The 19125-nt window shown below is 45.7% G+C and overlaps 1 protein-coding gene across 4 annotated transcripts in view; it reads right to left on the bottom strand.

Moving 5' to 3' along the window:
* The window catches only part of LOC141108025 (integrator complex subunit 6-like), a 182606-nt gene that overhangs the window by 77355 nt on the left and 86126 nt on the right, over nucleotides 1-19125 (bottom strand). For all 4 annotated transcript variants that reach the window (XR_012235996.1, XM_073599200.1, XM_073599201.1 and 1 more), the window contains exons 4-5: nucleotides 3353-3442; nucleotides 2438-2621 (exon numbers count right to left, since the gene is read on the bottom strand). Coding sequence is in view for 3 of the 4 variants with exons in the window: in XM_073599200.1 (XP_073455301.1) it covers nucleotides 2438-2621; nucleotides 3353-3442 (274 nt within the window). In the remaining variant the exon portion in view is untranslated. The remainder of the gene's footprint in view (nucleotides 1-2437; nucleotides 2622-3352; nucleotides 3443-19125) is intronic.

The raw sequence follows: 19125 nt of genomic DNA, 5'->3' as shown, positions 1-19125 counted from the left end.
AGTGCGACAATGCCAAGGCTTTTGCACACCATAGAAGTGAGCATATCAACAATGGCAAGCATACTGTGTGAAGCTGTAGCATCCAGTGTATAAAAGCCAGGGATTGAGAAATCTTATGCAGCTTCCTTTAACGTCGCCTCGGGGTCCTCTTTATTCCCTTTCATGTCTGCATCTTCTAAAGGAGGCATTTCACTTTAGGACTGCAGTAGAGGTGGAGGAGGTTGAGAAGGGGCCTGATGCTTTTGAGCCCTGGACAATGATGGCTGTATAATGTTGTCCCATAAATTGTGACACAGTTGTCTTAGTCAGGTAGGCCACTTGTTGCATTCTTGGGATATAGCTAGAATTGAATGCAGAGACCGGTGTTAAAATAGGATGCCACCATTTCTATCAATGAAAATATGCCCCTTTAGGGTAGTCCCAAAGTAAGGTGCAGAAATAGGAAAAGTGTGTCTGTCCAGGTGTTGACCGTCCTGTAGCGATGTTCTCATTGTAAAAGGGTAGGAGTAGGCACCTGTGTACCTTATAAAAGGCTCTAAGCGGAGGGGGCAGTAAACTGTGCGACCTGTGGTGTGCAACACCTGGCCATCCACCTGAAACAAAGCTCTTAAAGTGGTTGTAAACCTCCCTGATTGTGACTTTTACCAATAGGTAAGCATAGAATAAGGCTCACCTATAGGTAGTGGAAATATCTCCTAAACGTGCGCCGTTTAGGAGATATTTGCTGTACACGGCGACCGATGCCATGCCGTGATTGGCGGTTCCCATGCGCGGGAGTGACGTCACGCGGCGCGGCCACTCAGAGAGCTGGAGTCCGTGGCACCGGAAGAAAGAAGTGCGAAGATGGATGCGGACACCAGCGGGGACAGCGCGGTCTTTGTTTGCAGGCAAGTGCCACATAATGGGCTAGTATGCGATGCATACTAGCCCATTATTCTTTTACTTTGCAGGGGAACAAAGAGGAAGTAAAACCCATCAGGGTTTACTTCCTCTTTAATGGTGGAAATTACCTCCAAATTTGAAAAGTTAAACCCTGTACAAATGAATAGGTTTAAAGTACATTTGTGCTTTCCTGATAGTTTTAACGTAAAATTAAATACTATTCACGATACCCATTATTAGTGTAAAAGCAAGTAGTAGAGATATTATGCTTCATACTTCGTATGGGGTTACAACATTGATACAATAAGTCGCTGGTCCCTGCTGGTTCCAGGCTTTACTTGTCACGGTGGGAATACCCCTGAAGCAGACTTCAGAGTCTGGTTTCTATAGGGATGGACCACAATCATGGATCTGTATACCAAGTACCAAGGTGAGCGCCCAAGCAGGATCCAGGAACCAGCAGCAACACAAGCCGCCCCCACGATGTGGGGTTTGGGTACCAGCTCCTATGGTTATACCAAGATTGCATCAATCTGGAAGCACTATTTTTATTGCTGTACTAGAAGACAGTGAAGATTTGAAGAATCTGAAATAAAATAATAAACTAGTTAAACTGAAAGTGATTTCTCCATAGGGGAGAAGCGGTCCAACCGCCTAGGCCACTAGCAAAATAGTAAGGACTCATGGGTTGAATTATAGGGGGATGCCCGGGGGATGGGGGGCTTCAGGACTTCCTCTTTAAGCCTGTTGTCACTATAGATGTTCTTTTTAAAAAGCATCATCTACCTGCAGGCCAAATTGAGTTCCCCTTATAATCCATGGGGGCCAGGGGTTCAAAACTTGTGTAAACTCAGTGTTGAAGCATACACAGGGTTAAGGACTTCCTCCACTAAGATCTGTGCACTCTATTCTGGGAGGAAGTCACAAGTGTGCATTTAGTATCACTTTAAAGAGGTTGTAAACCTCCCTATGTAACTTGTACCTATATTTACCAAATACTGTGCCGATGAAGTCATCGGCGCATGCACTCTGAAGAATGACCACCCGTGCTGTTTCGTCAGGAGCATGTGCCGTGACCGGCGTATCCCGCAGGCATGCGCGGGAGTGACATCACGTGGCTCCGGCCAGTCACACAGCCGGAGTCTGCGGCCCCGGAAGGAAGACGGGCGAAGATGTATGCGGCCTGCAGCGGGGACGACGCAGGCTTCGTTTGCAGGTAAGGGTCACATAATGCGCTAGTATGCGATGCATACTAGCACATTATGCCTTTACTTTACAGGGCAGAACAAAAAAAAAAAAAGTTTACTTCCTCTTTAAGCATAACTTAATAAGTATACACAAATGCTGCCCCCTTGTATGATATTTTTGAATGAAGAGCTCTCTTTATCAATCCTAATTGAAGAGAACTTTCATAAATTACAAACAAAAAAACACAAAGGATGTGTGCTAAATAGGCAAAAAAGGAAGAATGGTCTTTAGGAAGTCAAGTCTGAGGAGATTCTCTTCTGCCAGGATGCAATAATTTGCACTTTTCTTACGGGTGCAGATATCTTACCTCCTGTGACTTCACACATCTGTGTAATGGCGGACTCATCAGATGGAACACTGCCGAGCTGCTCAGGCTCCACAGACAAAGCTCCAGGAAGGCGAAGTGCAAGTGCAAATAGCCTCTGATCCCACCGGAATGGCTCTTTAGTGAGTTCGCTTCCCGGCAATGGAGAGTTTAGGGGAAGATGGAGCTTTAAGAGAAAAAGAGGATACAAGCATAAAAAAAAAAAAAAAAAAAAACACGTAAAGAAACAAACACTAAAAAATTTGTTCCAGCAGGACCTGGCTCACTTGGCCAATGTGAAATCTAGCCAGATGGATTATAGAATGAAATGCACAGAGCTCTGTTTAAAGCTGAACTCCATCTTTTCATACACTTTACATAGTTGGTTTGGGCCAGCTTGGCCCAAACTACGTCCCTCACTAACCTGTGAGGCTGCTGAATGTGCGGTATAAACTGTATGTTGCTGCTGCGGGTTCGAGCCGAGACTTTCCTTTCTTATGCCCGGAACACAGAGCCCATCACAGAGGTGCTCAGTCATTTAGAGTAAGTGATGTATTCTATCAATACAAAGCTTCCTCTAAGTGGTTGAGTCAGAGGTTGCGACATCAGCCCGCCTCTCTGACTCAGCCAATCAGAGGAACATTTGTATTCATTGATGGAATATATCACTTTCTCTGAATGGCTGAGCATCACTGATAGACACTATTGTGTTCTGGGTAAGAGACTGGAAGTCCCGGCTCAAACCGGTAACAGTGCGGTATGCTGTATGTAGCTGCAACTACATACAGTTTATATTGCACATCCAGCGGCCTCGCATGTTAGTGAGAGACATAATTTGTTTGGGGCAGAACTATGTAAAGTGTATGAAAAGATGGGAGATCTAAAATTAAACTAAACTAGTCAGTGTAAAGAACTCACCTCTTCCTGAACTCCTGAAGGAATTGTAAGCTTGTTGCCATCTGTGATGGTGATTAAAATGGAAGGCTCCAAAAAGAATGGATTTCTTCCCTTAAAGACATTTAAAAAAAAATCAGATTATGAACATGAACCAATAAATTAGAACAATTTCTGCAGGCGGATATAACCAGCTACACACTTGTGTCATTTTATATACGAACAAGAGATAATTAAAATAGTTACAGTCAGGCAACCTCTATCTTTTAAGGAACACTTCCAGTCTGCAGGATACGTTCAATATTGGAAATCTAAAATGTGTTGCAGTGCACTACCTCAAAAATATTATTTTAAAATAAAAAGTCAATCAAAAGGGGAACCCTAATGAGATTATACAACTGTGTGTTATTTTAAGAAGTGCAGTTATAATCATGTTTGGTGGTTTCAGTATTTAATATAAAAGTGCAATAAGCATATACCAGATACCAAAAAGACAGCTATGACCCAAGCAGCCAGTGTTAATGGGAGCTATAATTAGTAACACAGCGGGGGGGGATTTACTAAAACTGGAGCACTCAGAATCTGGTGCAGCTGCGTATGGTAGCCAATCAACCTTCTAACTTAAAGGGGTTGTAAAGGTAAAATTTTTTTTTTAAAAAATAACAAACATGTTATACTTACCTTCACTGTGCAGCTCGTTCTGCACAGAGTGGCCCCGAACCTGGTCTTCTGGGGTCCCTCGGCGGCTGTTTCAGCTCCTCCCCGCAAGCATTAACCACCTTAATGCGAGCTCCCTCGCATGGTGGTTAGTGCTTGCGGGCGCGCTCCCGTGATACAGCTGGCGGCTATAGCCGCTCACTGTATCACTCGGCCCCGCCCCCCAGCGCGCCGCATCATTGGATGTGATTGACAGCAGCGCGAGCCAATGGCTGCGCTGCTTCCAATCCATCCACTGTAGCCAATCAGCGGCCAGGGTGAGCGGAGGAATAGATGTCGGGAACGAGAAGCTGACTTTCGAGGCGTCAGGTAAGTAAAACGGGGGGGGGGCTGGGGGCGGCGGTATTGTCAGAAGTTTTTTCACCTTAATGCATAGAATGCATTAAGGTGAAAAAAATTTTACCTTTACAACCCCTTTAATCTTGTTCAATTAAGCCTCAAAAATAAAACCTGGAAGCTGATTGGTTTCTATGCAGAGCTGCACCAGATTATGAACGCTTCAGTTTTAGATTAGATTATGAACGCTCCAGTTTTAGTAAATCACCCTCCAAGTCGCTCCATTCACCACTACCAGACATGTTGGTTTAAAGCAGTGGTAGGCAACCTTTTGAGCACAGTGTGCCAAAAAAAGTGTTCAAAGAAATTGAGCGCGCCGATTTTATAACAAAAAAAAAGTGTTAACTTCACACTCTCAATCACAAAAAGGATTTTTCTATAAAGTAAATGTTGTAAACTACTTGAGTAATAGTGACTGATTAACATCCTGCATTCTCATGCGTTAGATCAGCCCCAATTCCTGTACCGCCAGTCCTCAGATCAGCCACAATTCCTGCACCTTCAACACCTCAGATCACTGTACCCCCCTGCAAATCTGTCCCTTCTCTGTACTACCCTGCACATTTGCCCCACCTCTGTACCCCCTGCTCATCTGTCCCACCACTGTAACTCCCTGCCCATCTGCCCCACGACTGTACCACCCTGCTCTTCTGTCCCACCACTGTAACCCCCCTGCTCATCTGCCCAACAATGTAGCCACTTTCTCATTTGCCCCGCCACAGTATCTCCCTGCACATTTGCTCCACCACGCTTTTCTGTCTCACCGCTGAACCACCTTCTCACCTGTCCAAACACTGAACCCATCTGCCCCACCACTGTTCCCCCTGCTCTTCTGTCCCACCATTGTACCTCCTTTCTCCTCTTCCCCGCCACTGTACCCCCCTGCACATCTGCCTCACCTCTGTACCCCCACCTGCACCATCTGCCTCACCTCTGTACCCCCCTGCACCATCTGCCTCACCTCTGTACTCCCCTGCACCATCTGTCCCACCTCTGTACCCCCCTGCACCATCTGTCCCACCTCTGTACCCCCCTGCACCATCTGCCCCACCCATGTACCCCCCTGCACCATCTGCCCCACCCATGTACCCCCCCTGCACCATCTGCCCCACCCATGTACCCCCCCTGCACCATCTGCCCCACCCATGTACCCCCCTGCACCATCTGCCCCACCCATGTACCCCCCCTGCACCATCTGCCCCACCCATGTACCCCCCTGCACATCTGCCCCACCCATGTACCCCCCCCTGCACATCTGCCCCACCCATGTACCCCCCCTGCACATCTGCCCCACCCATGTACCCCCCCTGCACATCTGCCCCACCCATGTACCCCCCCTGCACATCTGCCCCACCCATGTACCCCCCCTGCACATCTGCCCCACCCATGTACCCCCCCTGCACATCTGCCCCACCCATGTACCCCCCCTGCGTACCCCCTGCTCTTATGCCCCACTAATGCACCTCTCTTTCACATCTGCCCCAACATTAACCCCCCCCCCCCGCTTGTCTTTTCCACCACTGTCCCCTCCTCATCTGGCACAACACTGAAACCCCCCCGCTCATCTGTCCAACCACTGTAACCCCTTGCTCATCTGCCCTATCACTGTACTGTACTCTTCTGTCTCACCACTGAACCCCCCTTCTCATCTCCCCCACCCACTGTACCCCCTTCTCATCTCCCTCCCCCACTGTACCCCATTCTTCTGTCCCACCGCTGAACCCCCTTCTCATCGGTCCCCACCACTGTAACCCCCCCTTTCTCATCTGCCCCACCACTGTACCTCCTGCGCATCTGTAACCCCCTGCTCTTCTGCTCCACCTCTGTACCCCCCTGCTCATCTGCCCCCCCACTGTAACCCCCTGCTCATCTGCCCCACCAATGTACCTCCTTTCTCCTCTGCCACTGTACCCCCCTGCACAACTGCTCCACCTCTGTACCCACCCTGCTCTTCTGCCCAACCAGTGTAACCCCCTGCTCATCTGTACCACCACTATAACCCCCTTCTCATCTAGCCCATCTCTGAACCCCCCCCCCTGCTCCTCTGTCCTATCACTGTAAGCCCCTGCTCATATGCCCCATTCCTGTAACCCCCTTGCTCTTCTGTCCCACCGCTGAACCCCCTTCTCCTCTCTTCCACCACTGTACCCCCTGCACATCTGCCCCACCATTGTACCCTCTTGCTCTTCTGTCCCACCGCTAAACCCCCCTGCTCATCTGCCCCACCGATGTACCCTCTTCTCATCTATATGCGTGATATGCAGAGTGGTGCAAGGAAGCAGAGATGAGACACATCTACCTGTCACATACAAGCATTTGGAATGGATGCGCAATGATGAGCTCGGGTCAGGGGCATTTTCTGAAAGCATTGGGTCTGTATGCAAGATTGAGCCCCCGCAGCTGCGAAAAAGTTCGGTGCCGAGCGCTGCAGCAAAATTGGGCGTGATTTTCATTGCGCTGAATACTGGCTGTGGCTTAAAGGGACACAGAGTCCAGGGGTTCAGTAGTAAGTGACGCAGAGTTCAGAGTAGATGATGTAGAGGTTGGCAGTAGTAGATGACGCAGTGCTGAGGGGTCAGTAGTGACACATACACACAAACATACACATTATATATATATATATATATATATATATATATATATATTTATTTATTTATTTTTTTTTCTTAAACAAAATTCCCAGAAGCTCAACAGTAGTTCCATTAACTGCCACCCGATTGTGGTTCTCAATCACAGTGCTTTTTCGCAGCTGCGAGGGCTCAATCTTGCATACAGACCCAATGCTTTCAGAAAATGCCCCTGACCCGAGCTCATCATTGCGCATCCATTCCAAATGCTTGTATGTGACAAGCCCTTCTTTCTGGAATTGGTACTGGCAACCAAGAGTCCTCTTCCTCCAGATGGTGGGTGGGGCTAGCAGGCCTGTGTTTGGCTTTGGCAGTGGCCAATCACAGTCCTCCTCCTGGAAACTGCTGCCCCCCCCCCACCCCCCCCCCCACCCCCAGCAGAACTGCACCCAATTTCTTCCCCATCACAAGAGCTGACGATCGCAGCTACAAAGTTAGATAACCAATGTTTCCCATAGGTTACAATGTGTGGGGGCACAGTGCCTTCCCCCTAGAGCATGTGCAGCATGGAATATTGTGAAATTGGAATGCATTAGTCTCTCACTGACACTTCCCTGCACTGCTCTGCTGTTGGGGAGGAAGTTGTGTGCCGGCAAAAGAGGCTTCGCATGCCTCTTGCGGCACCAGTGCCAGGGGTTGCCTACCCCTGGTTTAAAGTGACAAAGGTCCAAAACAACACAAACACGTTTCACTTCTCAATATCAGCAGAGACATGAGGGAAATTAAAATAACAGAGGTTAATTTTAACCAAACTAAATACCCTATGTTAATTCGGTGATAAATCGTGACTAACAACTCAGGGTCATATTCAACTTTAAGAAAAAACATAACCATGTGTAGAAAAATATTTTCAGGAACATGGCTCGCATGTACATACTGAAAGGATCAGATTGCAGGCACGCATCATTTGTAATGTAAAGGCAAGCTATGACCCTCTTCAAAAAGAGGGTACCCCGCTCAGCTCAAAAAACAGTCGTATCATACGGTCGGTGCATACCGATAGGCATTTTCGACTGTTTTTAGACAAAGGTGGACACACTAAGTGTCTAAAAAGGGGAAAAAAGAAGAGAAGAAGAAAAGCAAGAGTGAGAAAAAGGGGGCAGGGAAGAAAAAGAAAAAAAAGATGGGGGGGGGGGGAGTAAGGGAAATATAGGGAACCTTGGTGGGGAGGCATAAGGAACCAAGCTTGCAGAATATCCTCAGTTTGTTAAGAATTTGTTAAGTCTTCATCCACAAAATGATCACCTCTATCTTAAGCCGGCCATAGATGTAGCAATTTTCTTTCCTGCAGCCACTGGTTGCAGGAAAGAAAATTTCTTGATTCCCCTATTAACACAGTGAGTGTTGATGGGGGAAATCCCTCCCACAGAGCAGAGCCATTGTGTTCTCCCAGTGTGGCGCACTTTCCCTACTTGGTGAAAACAGTGATTATTGCTAGCGGATAATCGCAAGTAAAATCTGACAGGGTAGTTTTACCCAAGTTCATCGATCAACTTGGATACATTCAGCCTGGACATACATGGTTCAAATCTTGACCAGTCCCTGCTGAACCGCCGAGGTTCGAATATTAGCCTGTCCCTGCTTAATCGGCTGAGGTTCGAACTGTCAATGGCTGGCTTAAAGAGGAACTGCAGTCTGCTCGCATAATTTGTAATAAAAATTTCTTTGCCATTCTGAGGCTTCCCTTCATCACTTTGCATATTATTTTATATATACTGTGATTCTGTACTTGCCAAATATGCTGCAGAAATCTCCCTCCACTGAGTCTGGCTGCAATCATTTTAACTGTGGGCAGCTGAAGCTGCTGCCTGTTCACTTCCTGGATTTACACAGACACACAAAGGCACACCTCCAGCTCTCATTGGCCCTTATGACTCACCCCCCCTCCTCCCTTTCTGGCAAACTCTCAGGGGAGTGAGAGAGGGCTGTGCATGATGTCATAGGCCTTTTTTTTCCAGACAGGAAACAGGAAGTAAGCCGTATAAGGTGTTTACTGGCAGAAATTTTTTTTTTACTATCCAAAGTTAAAAACAACAAGGGCAGAAGATTTAACACTTTCATGACTAAGCCTATTTTTGAAATTTGGTGTTTACAAGTTAAAATCCTTTTTTTTCTGCTAGAAAATTACTTAGAGCCCCCAAACATTATATATATTTTTTAGCAGAGAATCTAGAGAATAAAATGGCGATTGTTGGAATATTTTATGTCACACGGTATTTGTGCAGCGGTGTTTTAAAACGCAGCTTTTTGGGAAAAGGGACACTTTCATGAATTTAAAAAAAAAACCAAACAGTAAAATTAGCCCAATTTTTTTGTATAATGTGAAAGATGATGTTACGCCAAGTAAATAGATACCAAACATGTCACGCTTTATAATTGCACGCACTCGTGGAATGGCGACAAACTACGGTACCTAAAAATCTCCATAGGTGACGCTTTAAATTTATTTTACAGTTACCAGATTAGAGTTACAGAGGAGGTCTAGTGCTAGAATTATTGCTATCGCTCTGATGATCGCGGCGATACCTCACATGTGTGATTTGAAAACCATTTACATATGCGGGCGCGACTTCCGTATGTCTTTTGCTGCGCGAGCTCGTGGGGACGGGGGTGCTTTAAAAAATTTTTTTTCTTATTTATATTAATATGAATAAATTGTGTTTAAAAAAAAAAAAATCATGTAAACATCCCTTGTGACAGTAATAGGTGGTGACAGGTACTCTTTATGGAGAGATCGGGGGTCTAAAAGACCCCCAATCAATCCTTTGCACTTCAAAGTATTCAGATCGCCATTTTCACCATTTGCACCATTGGCAGCCGAGTAAACGGGAAGTGATGTCATGGCGTTGCTTCCGTGTTTACGATTGGAAGGCTGGAACGATGCCGTTCACGGCTTCGTTCCAGACTGTCCCCAGCCGCTGGAGGCAGCAGATTGGTCATCAGGCCTCCCGATGAAACGGGAGGCCCGGTAAGAGCGGCGGGAGGCGGCACGTCCCCTCCCGCTCCTCCGGTATAACAGCCGAGCGGCTTTAATCCGCATCAGTTGTTATACCTGGATAGCCGATCGCCGGTACCAGTACCCGCCAGTATCGGGATAATGCCTGCAGCTGCTTCCGGTTATAACCCCAGAAAGCCGAGTACGCACATCTGCGTACGCTCGGCGGGAAGGAGTTACTAGATGGAAAGATGAAAAAAAAAAAAAAAAAAAGACTAAATTTCCGCTTTAAGCAGCACATACAGTGAGGGGAAAAAAAGTATTTAATCCCCTGCTGATTTTGTACGTTTGCCCACTGACAAAGAAATGATCAGTCTATAATTTTAAAGGTAAGTTTATTTTAACAGTGAGAGACAGAACAACTACAAAAATATCCAGAAAAACGCATTTCAAAAAAGTTATACATTGATTTGCTTTTTAAATGAGTGAAATAAGTATTTGATCCCCTATCAGCAAGATTTCTGGCTCCCAGGTGTCTTCTATAAAAGGTAATGAGCTGAGATTAGGAGCACTCTTAAAGGGAGTGCTCCTAATCTAAGCTTGTTACCTGTATAAAAGACACCTCCACAGAAGCAATCAGATTCCAAACACTCCACCATGGCCAAGACCAAAGAGCTGTCCAAGGATGTCAGGGACAAGATTGTAGACCTACACAAGGCTGGAATGGGCTACAAGACCTTCGCCAAGCAGCTTGGTGAGAGGGTGACAACAGTTGTTGCGATTCTTTGCAAATGGAAGAAACACAAAACAAAATAACTGTCAATCTCCGTCGGTCTGTGGCTCCATGCAGGATCTCACCGCGTGGAGTTTCAACGATCATGAGAATGGTGAGGAATCTTGTCAATGTACTCAAGGCAGCTAGGACCATAGTCACCTAGTAAACAATTGGCAACACACTACAGCATGAAGGACTGAAATCCTGCAGCGCCTGCAAAGTCCCCGTGCTTAAGAACGCACATGTACAGGCCCCTCTGAAGTTTGCCAATGAACACCTGAATGATTCGGAGGAGAATTAGGTGAAAGTGTTGTGGTCAGATGAGAACAAAATTAAGCTCTTTGACATCGACTCAACTCGCAGTGTTTGGAGGAGGAGGAATGCTGCCTATGACCTCAAGAACACCAGTCCCTCCATCAAACATGGAGGTGGAAACATCACGCTTTGGAGGCGTTTTTCTGCTAAGGGGACAGGACTTCACGATAGACAGTGCCATGTACCATCAAATCTTGGTTGAAACCTCCTTCCCTCAGCCAGGGTATTGAAAATGGGTATTCCAGCATAACGACCCAAAGCACACGGCCAACAAAGGAGTGGCTCAAAAAGAAACACATTAAGGTCCTGGAGTGACCTAGCCAGTCTCCAAACCTTAATCCCATCGAAAATATATGGAGGGAGCTGAAAGTTTGAGTTACCGAACTCCAACCTCGAAACCTTAAAGCAGAACTCCATGATTTTAAAAAAATCTCCCCCAACACACAAAACACTAAACAGTTATTACATTTGTGAAATTCCTTACTATTGAAGAGAAAAGTCTAATTGAATTTTCAGGAAGTCAGCTTTCTAATTAAAAAAATGCATCATGTATTCTGCCAGGGAGGATCTGTTAGAACAGTGATTGCATTATGTCCTCTTCTCTCTCTCTAAACCATAATTGAACTACATTTCCCATTAAACTTTGGGATTGGAGTGAATGTGGGAGGTACACTAGGCCTGTACATGTAAATGTGAACTCACCCACTATAACATAAATTACACCCCTCATTCTCCAGCCAGCCATATTACTCAGTAACACATAGCAGGATAGGTAGGTTACAGCGTTATAAATGCAAAGCATGTCTGTTCTTTCCCCTCCAGCCACAACAGGAGATAAACATATTGCCCTTACTTGCTTTATGTAATCATTACTGAACTGCACACACATCCATAATGATATATTATACACAATGTACTCTGCTGTAATTCAGCATTAGAAATATTCATAGTTACATAGTAGTCGAGGTTGAAAAAAGACACAAGTCCATCCTATGTGTGTGATTTTATGTCAGTATTACATTGTATATCCCTGCATGTTGTGATCGTTCAGGTGCTTATCTAATAGTTTTTTTTTTAAATTATCGATGCTCCCCCCTAAAACCACTGCCTATGGAAGAGAATTCCACATCCTTGCTGCTCTTACAGTAAAGTGAATGGCCGCGTGTCTTATCAAATTCTCTTACGCGGAAAAGTTTTATCCCTATTGTAGGGTCACCAGTACGGTATTTGTACATTGAAATCATATCCCCTCTCAGGCGTCTCTTCTCTAAAAGAGAGCAAGTTCAGTGCTCCTAACCTTTCCTCATAATTAAATGTCCTCCAGACCCTTTATTAGTTTTGTTGCCCTTCTCTGGATTCTCTCCAGTTCCAGCACATCCTTCCTGAGGACTGGTGCCCAGAACCGGACAGCATACTCCAGGTGTGGCCTGACCAGAGTCTTGTAGAGTGGGAGAATTATTTTTTTTTCTGGAGTTAATCCCCCTTTTTAATGCATGCCAATATTCTGTTTGCTTTGCTTGCAGTAGCTTGGCATTGCATGCCATTGCTACTGCTACTAGGACCCCCAGGTCCTTTTCCATTCTATTCCTCCTCCTGCTGCAGCTTTGATAACCTAACAGCAATCAGTGTCCACCAGTGTGGTCTCGTCAGTAAACCATTGGTGCAGCTCGTCAGTAGACCATTGGTGCAGCCCGTCAGTGACCACCGGTGCAGCTCGTCAGTGACCACCGGTGCAGCTCGTCAGTGACCACCGGTGCAGCTCGTCAGTGACCACCGGTGCAGCTCGTCAGTGACCACCGGTGCAGCTCGTCAGTGACCACCGGTGCAGCTCGTCAGTGACCACCGGTGCAGCTCGTCAGTGACCACCGGTGCAGCTCGTCAGTGACCACCGGTGCAGCTCGTCAGTGACCACCGGTGCAGCTCGTCAGTGACCACCGGTGCAGCTCGTCAGTGACCACCGGTGCAGCTCGTCAGTGACCACCGGTGCAGCTCGTCAGTGACCACCGGTGCAGCATGTCAGTGACCACCGGTGCAGCATGTCAGTGACCACCAGTGCAGCGCAGGATTTTCAGAAATCATCCGGATGACACAGCGGGGATCTCGGGCTGTGACAGGTATTGCATGTGAAATACCGATCGCTGTAATGTCCCGCCGCCATTGGAACAGTGCGCTATCACAATGCCGGTAGCCGGGACATTATGGCGATCGGCATTTCACATACAATACCCGTCACAGGCAGAGATCCCTTCTGTCATCCGGACGATTTCAGATAACAATCCCGCTCTGCACGGAGATGCCGGGCGGTGGGGGGGGGGGGGTGGGGGGATGGGGGATGGGGTAGAGTGGGGGCGGTGACTGGCAGGGAGCAGAGGAGGAAGAGGACGACACCTCCTCCATGGGCGGCACAGACCAGGGGCTGTGAGACCCCTCCACCCACTACATTGCTATTTCCTCCCTGCTCGCGCTACAGAACTACTGGCGGGAAGTACTAAGACCGCTGGCTGAGGCTACAGGAGGAATAGCAGCCAGCGGTCGGAAGCCACAGGGCAATAACATTTTTACAGCAAGATCAGCAGGCTACTACAGAGCTCAGAAGAACATGGATAGCATAGTTGGTGAAGGTAGATCAGCAACAAGGACATGGGAAAAAAAAATTCCCGGAATTCTGCTTTAATGACTTGGAGAGGATCTGCAAACAGGAGTGGAACAAAATCCCTCCTGAGATGAGTGCAAACCTGGTGGCCAACTACAAGAAATGTCTGACCTCTGCGATTGCCAACAAGGGTTTTGTTATCAAGTCATGTTTTGCAAAGGGTTTGCACTCATTAAAATGCTAATCAATTTACAACTTTTTTTAAATGCGTTTTTCTGACTTGTGGTTGTTATTCTGTCTCTCACTGTTAAAATAAACTTACCATTAAAATTATAGACAGATCATTTCTTTGTTAGTGGGCAAACGTACAAAATTAGCAGAGGATCAAATACTTTTTCCCCAAAACTTTTTTCCCAAATACTTTTTCTCCCAATGAAGTTTTCTTTATGCTTACACAATGAACTAAATTATTTAAAGCAGAAAATATGACAGAAATTGGAGGTTCCAGAATGTACACATCTATGAGGCGCTGGAATTTCAAAACATATTTATAACAGAGCAGTGAAGTGGGGAGTGAAGGCTCTAGCTAGGCAGTTCACATACAGACAGGGCTACCCTTTAATGAGTACCCAAAATGTATTACAGCATGAATCGGAAGAAGGAGCACAAGACCAAAATCATGAAAGAGTCCATACAGATTAAATGGTTCACATAAACAAAGTGATTGGACAAGGTGCAGTACTGTTTATCCACCCCTCCCTTCCCCTTGTCCAATTACAGAGTGCAAGACTTTATCAATGAGATAGGGGGTGGAAGAAGAGTGCGCAACTGCTACTCCTGCACTATACAAGATGAGGTGGCAAGTCACATCAGCAGAGCCTGAAGATCAAAGCTGAAAATAAATCTCTCATAAAGACAACACAGATAGATTTTTAGCATGCCCAGCAACTCTCTGGATGTAGCATATACAGCTTTAGAGATAACTAAGCTGGACCACTTTTTTCCTGGAGTTTTGCTTTGAGATATTAAAAAGGTAAATTTTTAGTATGCGCTTTCCTTGCCTAATTCACTTTCCAAACTATATTTTATAAAATGAAAGCTTTAATATTTTTCAGCAAAAAAATATGCTGATATAAATTCAATCAATAAGACTACATTCACACCTGAGTATTGGCCCAACAGCTTGTAAATGTGAGAACCCCAGCGCGAGGTCCCGGTGATTAGCTGCAGGAGGCAGCCTCATTGAAAGGCAATGGGAGGCTGCCGTCTCTTATGTAATTGTTATGTGGCATTCACCTGTGAGTTATGGCACCTGGACGCAGACTGTTCAGGTCCAGGGCCAATAACTTGCAGGTGATGGCCGCATAGCAATTGCATGCAAGTGGCTATGATAGTTGCAAGAGCCGGCAGCCTCCCATTGCTTTCTATGGGGCTGGTTCCTACAGCAAATTACTGGGAAAACGGTCACCAGAACAGGATGTTAGAGGAAATCTCTCCAAGGAGTCTGGACAGCATTAAAACCTTACAGAGATTCTAATCCTTACCCACCTTCAATCAACATACAAAAAAAAATGTTGGCTACAGATACTTTATTTTTTTTTTATTTCTTTGGTAGCTAAAAAAGCAGATACTTGGAAAAACTGGTTGTAGCTGGGCAGAGTTGAGTTTAACTAATTTTTATGCTACAGAAAACCTGGGGCCAGAGCAGGCAGGTGCTTAGTAGGATTTATTTTTTCTAGATAAAAAGTAATGTTAGAATAAAAATCCTGAATTCTCATTGCTGTGTTTATCACTGATATTACATAAAAAATAAATTGACCTTTGGATGCCTGGTTGAAAGAAAAACGATCTTACGCTTACGTTTTGCACTCAACAATTTCACGATTGAGCTGTTTTTACACAATACAATATTGGTCATTTAACCATTATTCACAGCTTGATTGAAAACATGCTCTCAAAATCTAAGGAAAATAAAAATAGGATTTTTTATAACAGCTTACCTGTAAAATCCTTTTCTTTCGATGGACATCACGGGACACAGAGCCACAGTAATAACTGATGGGTTATGTAGGTACCACTAGGTATTGGACACTGGTCACACCCTAATCAGGACGTTCAACCCCCTATATAATCCCTCCCCTTCCAGGGATACCTCAGTTTTGTAGCAAAGCAATATAGGTGTATTAGAAGAGGGGCGGGACCTCTGTGTCCCGTGATGTCCATCGAAAAAAGGATTTTACAGGTAAGCTGTTATAAAAAATCCTATTTTCTTTCTCGGACATCACGGGACACAGAGCCACAGTAATAACCCTTTCATGACCTATTTTTGAAATTTGGTGTTTACAAGTTAAAATCCGTATTTTTTGCTAGAAAATTACTTAGAGTTCCCAAACATTATATATATTTTTTAGCAGAGAATCTAGAGAATAAAATGGAGATTGTTGCAATATTTTATATCACATAGTATTTGTGCAGCGGTGTTTTAAACGCAAATTTTTGGAAAAGGGACACTTTCATGAATTTAAAAAAATCCAAACAGTAAAGTTACCCCAATTTTTTTTGTATAATGTGAAAGATGATGTTACGCCGAGTAAATAGATACCAAACATGTCACCCTTTATAATTGCACGCACTCGTGGAATGGCAACAAACTACGGTACCTATGAATTTCCATAAGCAACGCTTTCAATTTTTTTTACGGTTACCATGTTAAGAGTTACAGAGGAGGTCTAGGGCTAGAATTATTGCTCTCGCTCTGATGATCGCAGCGATACCTCACATGTGTGATTTGAACACCGTTTACATATGCAGGCGCGACTTCCGTATGCGTTTTCTTCACTGCGTGAGCTCGCGGGGACGGGGGCACTTTAAAAAAAAAATTTTTTTTTTTTTTTTTTTTAATATTTTATTTATATACTTATAAATTGTGTTTAACAAAATTTTTTTTTTTTTTTTACTTTTATTGCTGTCACAAGGAATGTAAACATCCCTTGTGACAGTAATAGGTGGTGACAGGTACTCTTTATGGAGGGATCGGGGGTCTAAAACCGGCGCCATTGGCAGCCGAGTAAACAGGAAGTGACATCATGACGTCGCTTCCGCGTTTACAATGTGAAGGCTGGAACGAAGCCGCCCACAGCTTCGTTCCAGCCCGCCCCCAGCCGACGAAGGCAGCCGATTGGACACCGGGCCTCCCGGTCGCACGGGAGGCCAGGTAAGAGCGGCGGGAGGGAGGGATGTCCCCTCCCGCTCCTCCGTTATAACAGCCGAGCGGCTTTTAGCCGCATCGGTTGTTATACTCGGATAACCGATCGCCCGCTGTAAACAACGGTACCGGGATCTTCTGTTTCAAACCATAAGCTTGAATAATCAATTGTCGAATCCATTTAGAAATGGTAGCTTTTGACGCTGCCTGTCCTCTATTGGGACCCTCTGGCAGCACGAACAAAACATCCGCTTTGCAAATCTGAGCAGTTGCTTCCAGATAGGTCTTGACTGCTCCTACTACATCCAAAGAATGTAGTGACCTCTCTTCCGGAGAACAGGGCTCTGGAAAAAAGGAAGGCAGAACAATGTCTTGGTTTAGATGAAAATCTGAAACCACCTTCAGTAAAAAATTAGGATGAGGGTGCAACACCACTCTATCCTTGTGTACAATCAATCAAATAAGGCTCTTTACAGGAAAGAGCTGCTAATTCTGATACTCTTCTAGCAGAAGAGATGGCTACCAGAAAAATTAGTTTCCTTGTCAGCAAGATCAAAGGAATCTGACGTATTGGTTCAAAAGGCTGTTTCTGTAACACCGACAGAACCAGGTTCAAGTCCCAGGGGTTTAGGGGCGCCTTAACTGGAGGATTAAGACGCATCACCCCCTGCATAAAGTTTCGGACCAAAGAATGCGAAGCAAGTGGCCGTTGAAACAATACTGATAAGGCCGAAACCTGGCCCTTGATGGTACTCAAGGCCAGCTTCATCTCTAATCCTAATTGTAGAAAATCAAGAATTCTACCCATCACATACTTTCTGGGATGCCAACCCCTGGATTCACACCAGGATACATAATCTTTCCAGACTCTATGATAAATCACTCTGGAAGTTGGCTTACTTGCATTGATCAAGGTAGATATGACAGGACCTGAAAGCCCACGACTCTTCAGAACGTGGGTCTCAATAGCCAAACCGTCAAATTTAGCATTTGTAAGGCAGGATGGAACACTGGACCTTGAGATAACAGGTCTGGGCATACCGGTAGGGTCCACGGGGAACCCACCGTCATCCTCACTATTTCTGCATACCAAGTCCTTCTGGGCCAAGCGGGGGCCACCAGAAGTACTGACTTCCTTTCCAGAATGTTGATGGGTAAGGTCCTCTCGGTCTTGGACCATAGCCCCTGAATCGCAGACTGTTCCAGAACTGCTCCCCAACCTGACAGACTGGCATCTGTTGTTACCACCATCCAGGTAACCGGTAGAAAGGACCTCCCCAGCTGCAGGTTTTCAGATATGAGCCACCAATTGAGGCTCTGACGCACCGCATGCGACAGGTGCATCGGAAAGTCTAATGCCTGAACCTTCTTGTTCCAGGCCGACAGAATACTGTGTTGCAGTAGTGTTGAATGGAACTGAGCATAGGGAACTGCTTCGAATGAAGACACCATCTTCCCCAGCAGCCTCATACAAAGGTGGACAGAAGGACCCTTCTTGGTCCTGACTGTCAGAATCAGCTCCCTTAAAGCAGTGATCTTTGCCTGAGGAAGAAATACCTTCTCCTGGCTCGTATCTATGATCAGACCCAAATACTCCAGTCTTTTTACTGGTTTTAGCAAAGATTTTTCTAGGTTGAGGATCCAACCTAGGTGTTCCAGATACTTGACCGTGGTCCTCAAGTTCCCGTTCAAGGAGGCTACCGACCGGTCTATCAAGAGCAGGTCGTCTAGGTATGCTATAACAGCTATACCCTGAGCCCTTAATCTGGCCAGAGGAGGAGCCAAGATCTTTGTGAACACTTGAGGTGCAGTGGCTATCCCGAAGGGCAGAGCCACAAACTGGAAATGACGCCCTCCTAACTCGAAGCGTAGAAACTTCTGATGAGCAGGAAAAATGGGCACATGTAGATATGCATCTCTGATGTCCATCGATGCCAAAAATTCTCCTCCTTGTAGGATGGAGACTACTGCCCGAATTGATTCCATGCGGAAGGACTGAACCTTTAGAAATCGATTCAGATACCTTAAATCCAGAATGGGTCTGACATCCCCATTTGGCTTTTGGACCGTAAAAAGGTTGGAATAGAAGCCCAATCCTTGATCCTTTGTGGGAACCACCATAATGACCTCTTGCGACAAAAGTCGCTCTAACGCTAGAAGGAGCGACTGCTTCTTCTCTGGGAACACCTGATCTGAGGAAACGAGGACAGGGAAATTCTAGGAACTCCAGCCTGTACCCTAAGGTTACAGGGGAGATTAACCATCTGTCCTGGAAGTCCTCCTGCCAGAGCCTT

This window comes from Aquarana catesbeiana, linkage group LG09 (assembly GCF_042186555.1).
Source record: "Aquarana catesbeiana isolate 2022-GZ linkage group LG09, ASM4218655v1, whole genome shotgun sequence".
NCBI lineage: Eukaryota > Metazoa > Chordata > Amphibia > Anura > Ranidae > Aquarana > Aquarana catesbeiana.
The sequence above is the reverse complement of the archived record's forward strand: the minus strand, read 5'-3'. Positions and strand labels throughout refer to the sequence as shown.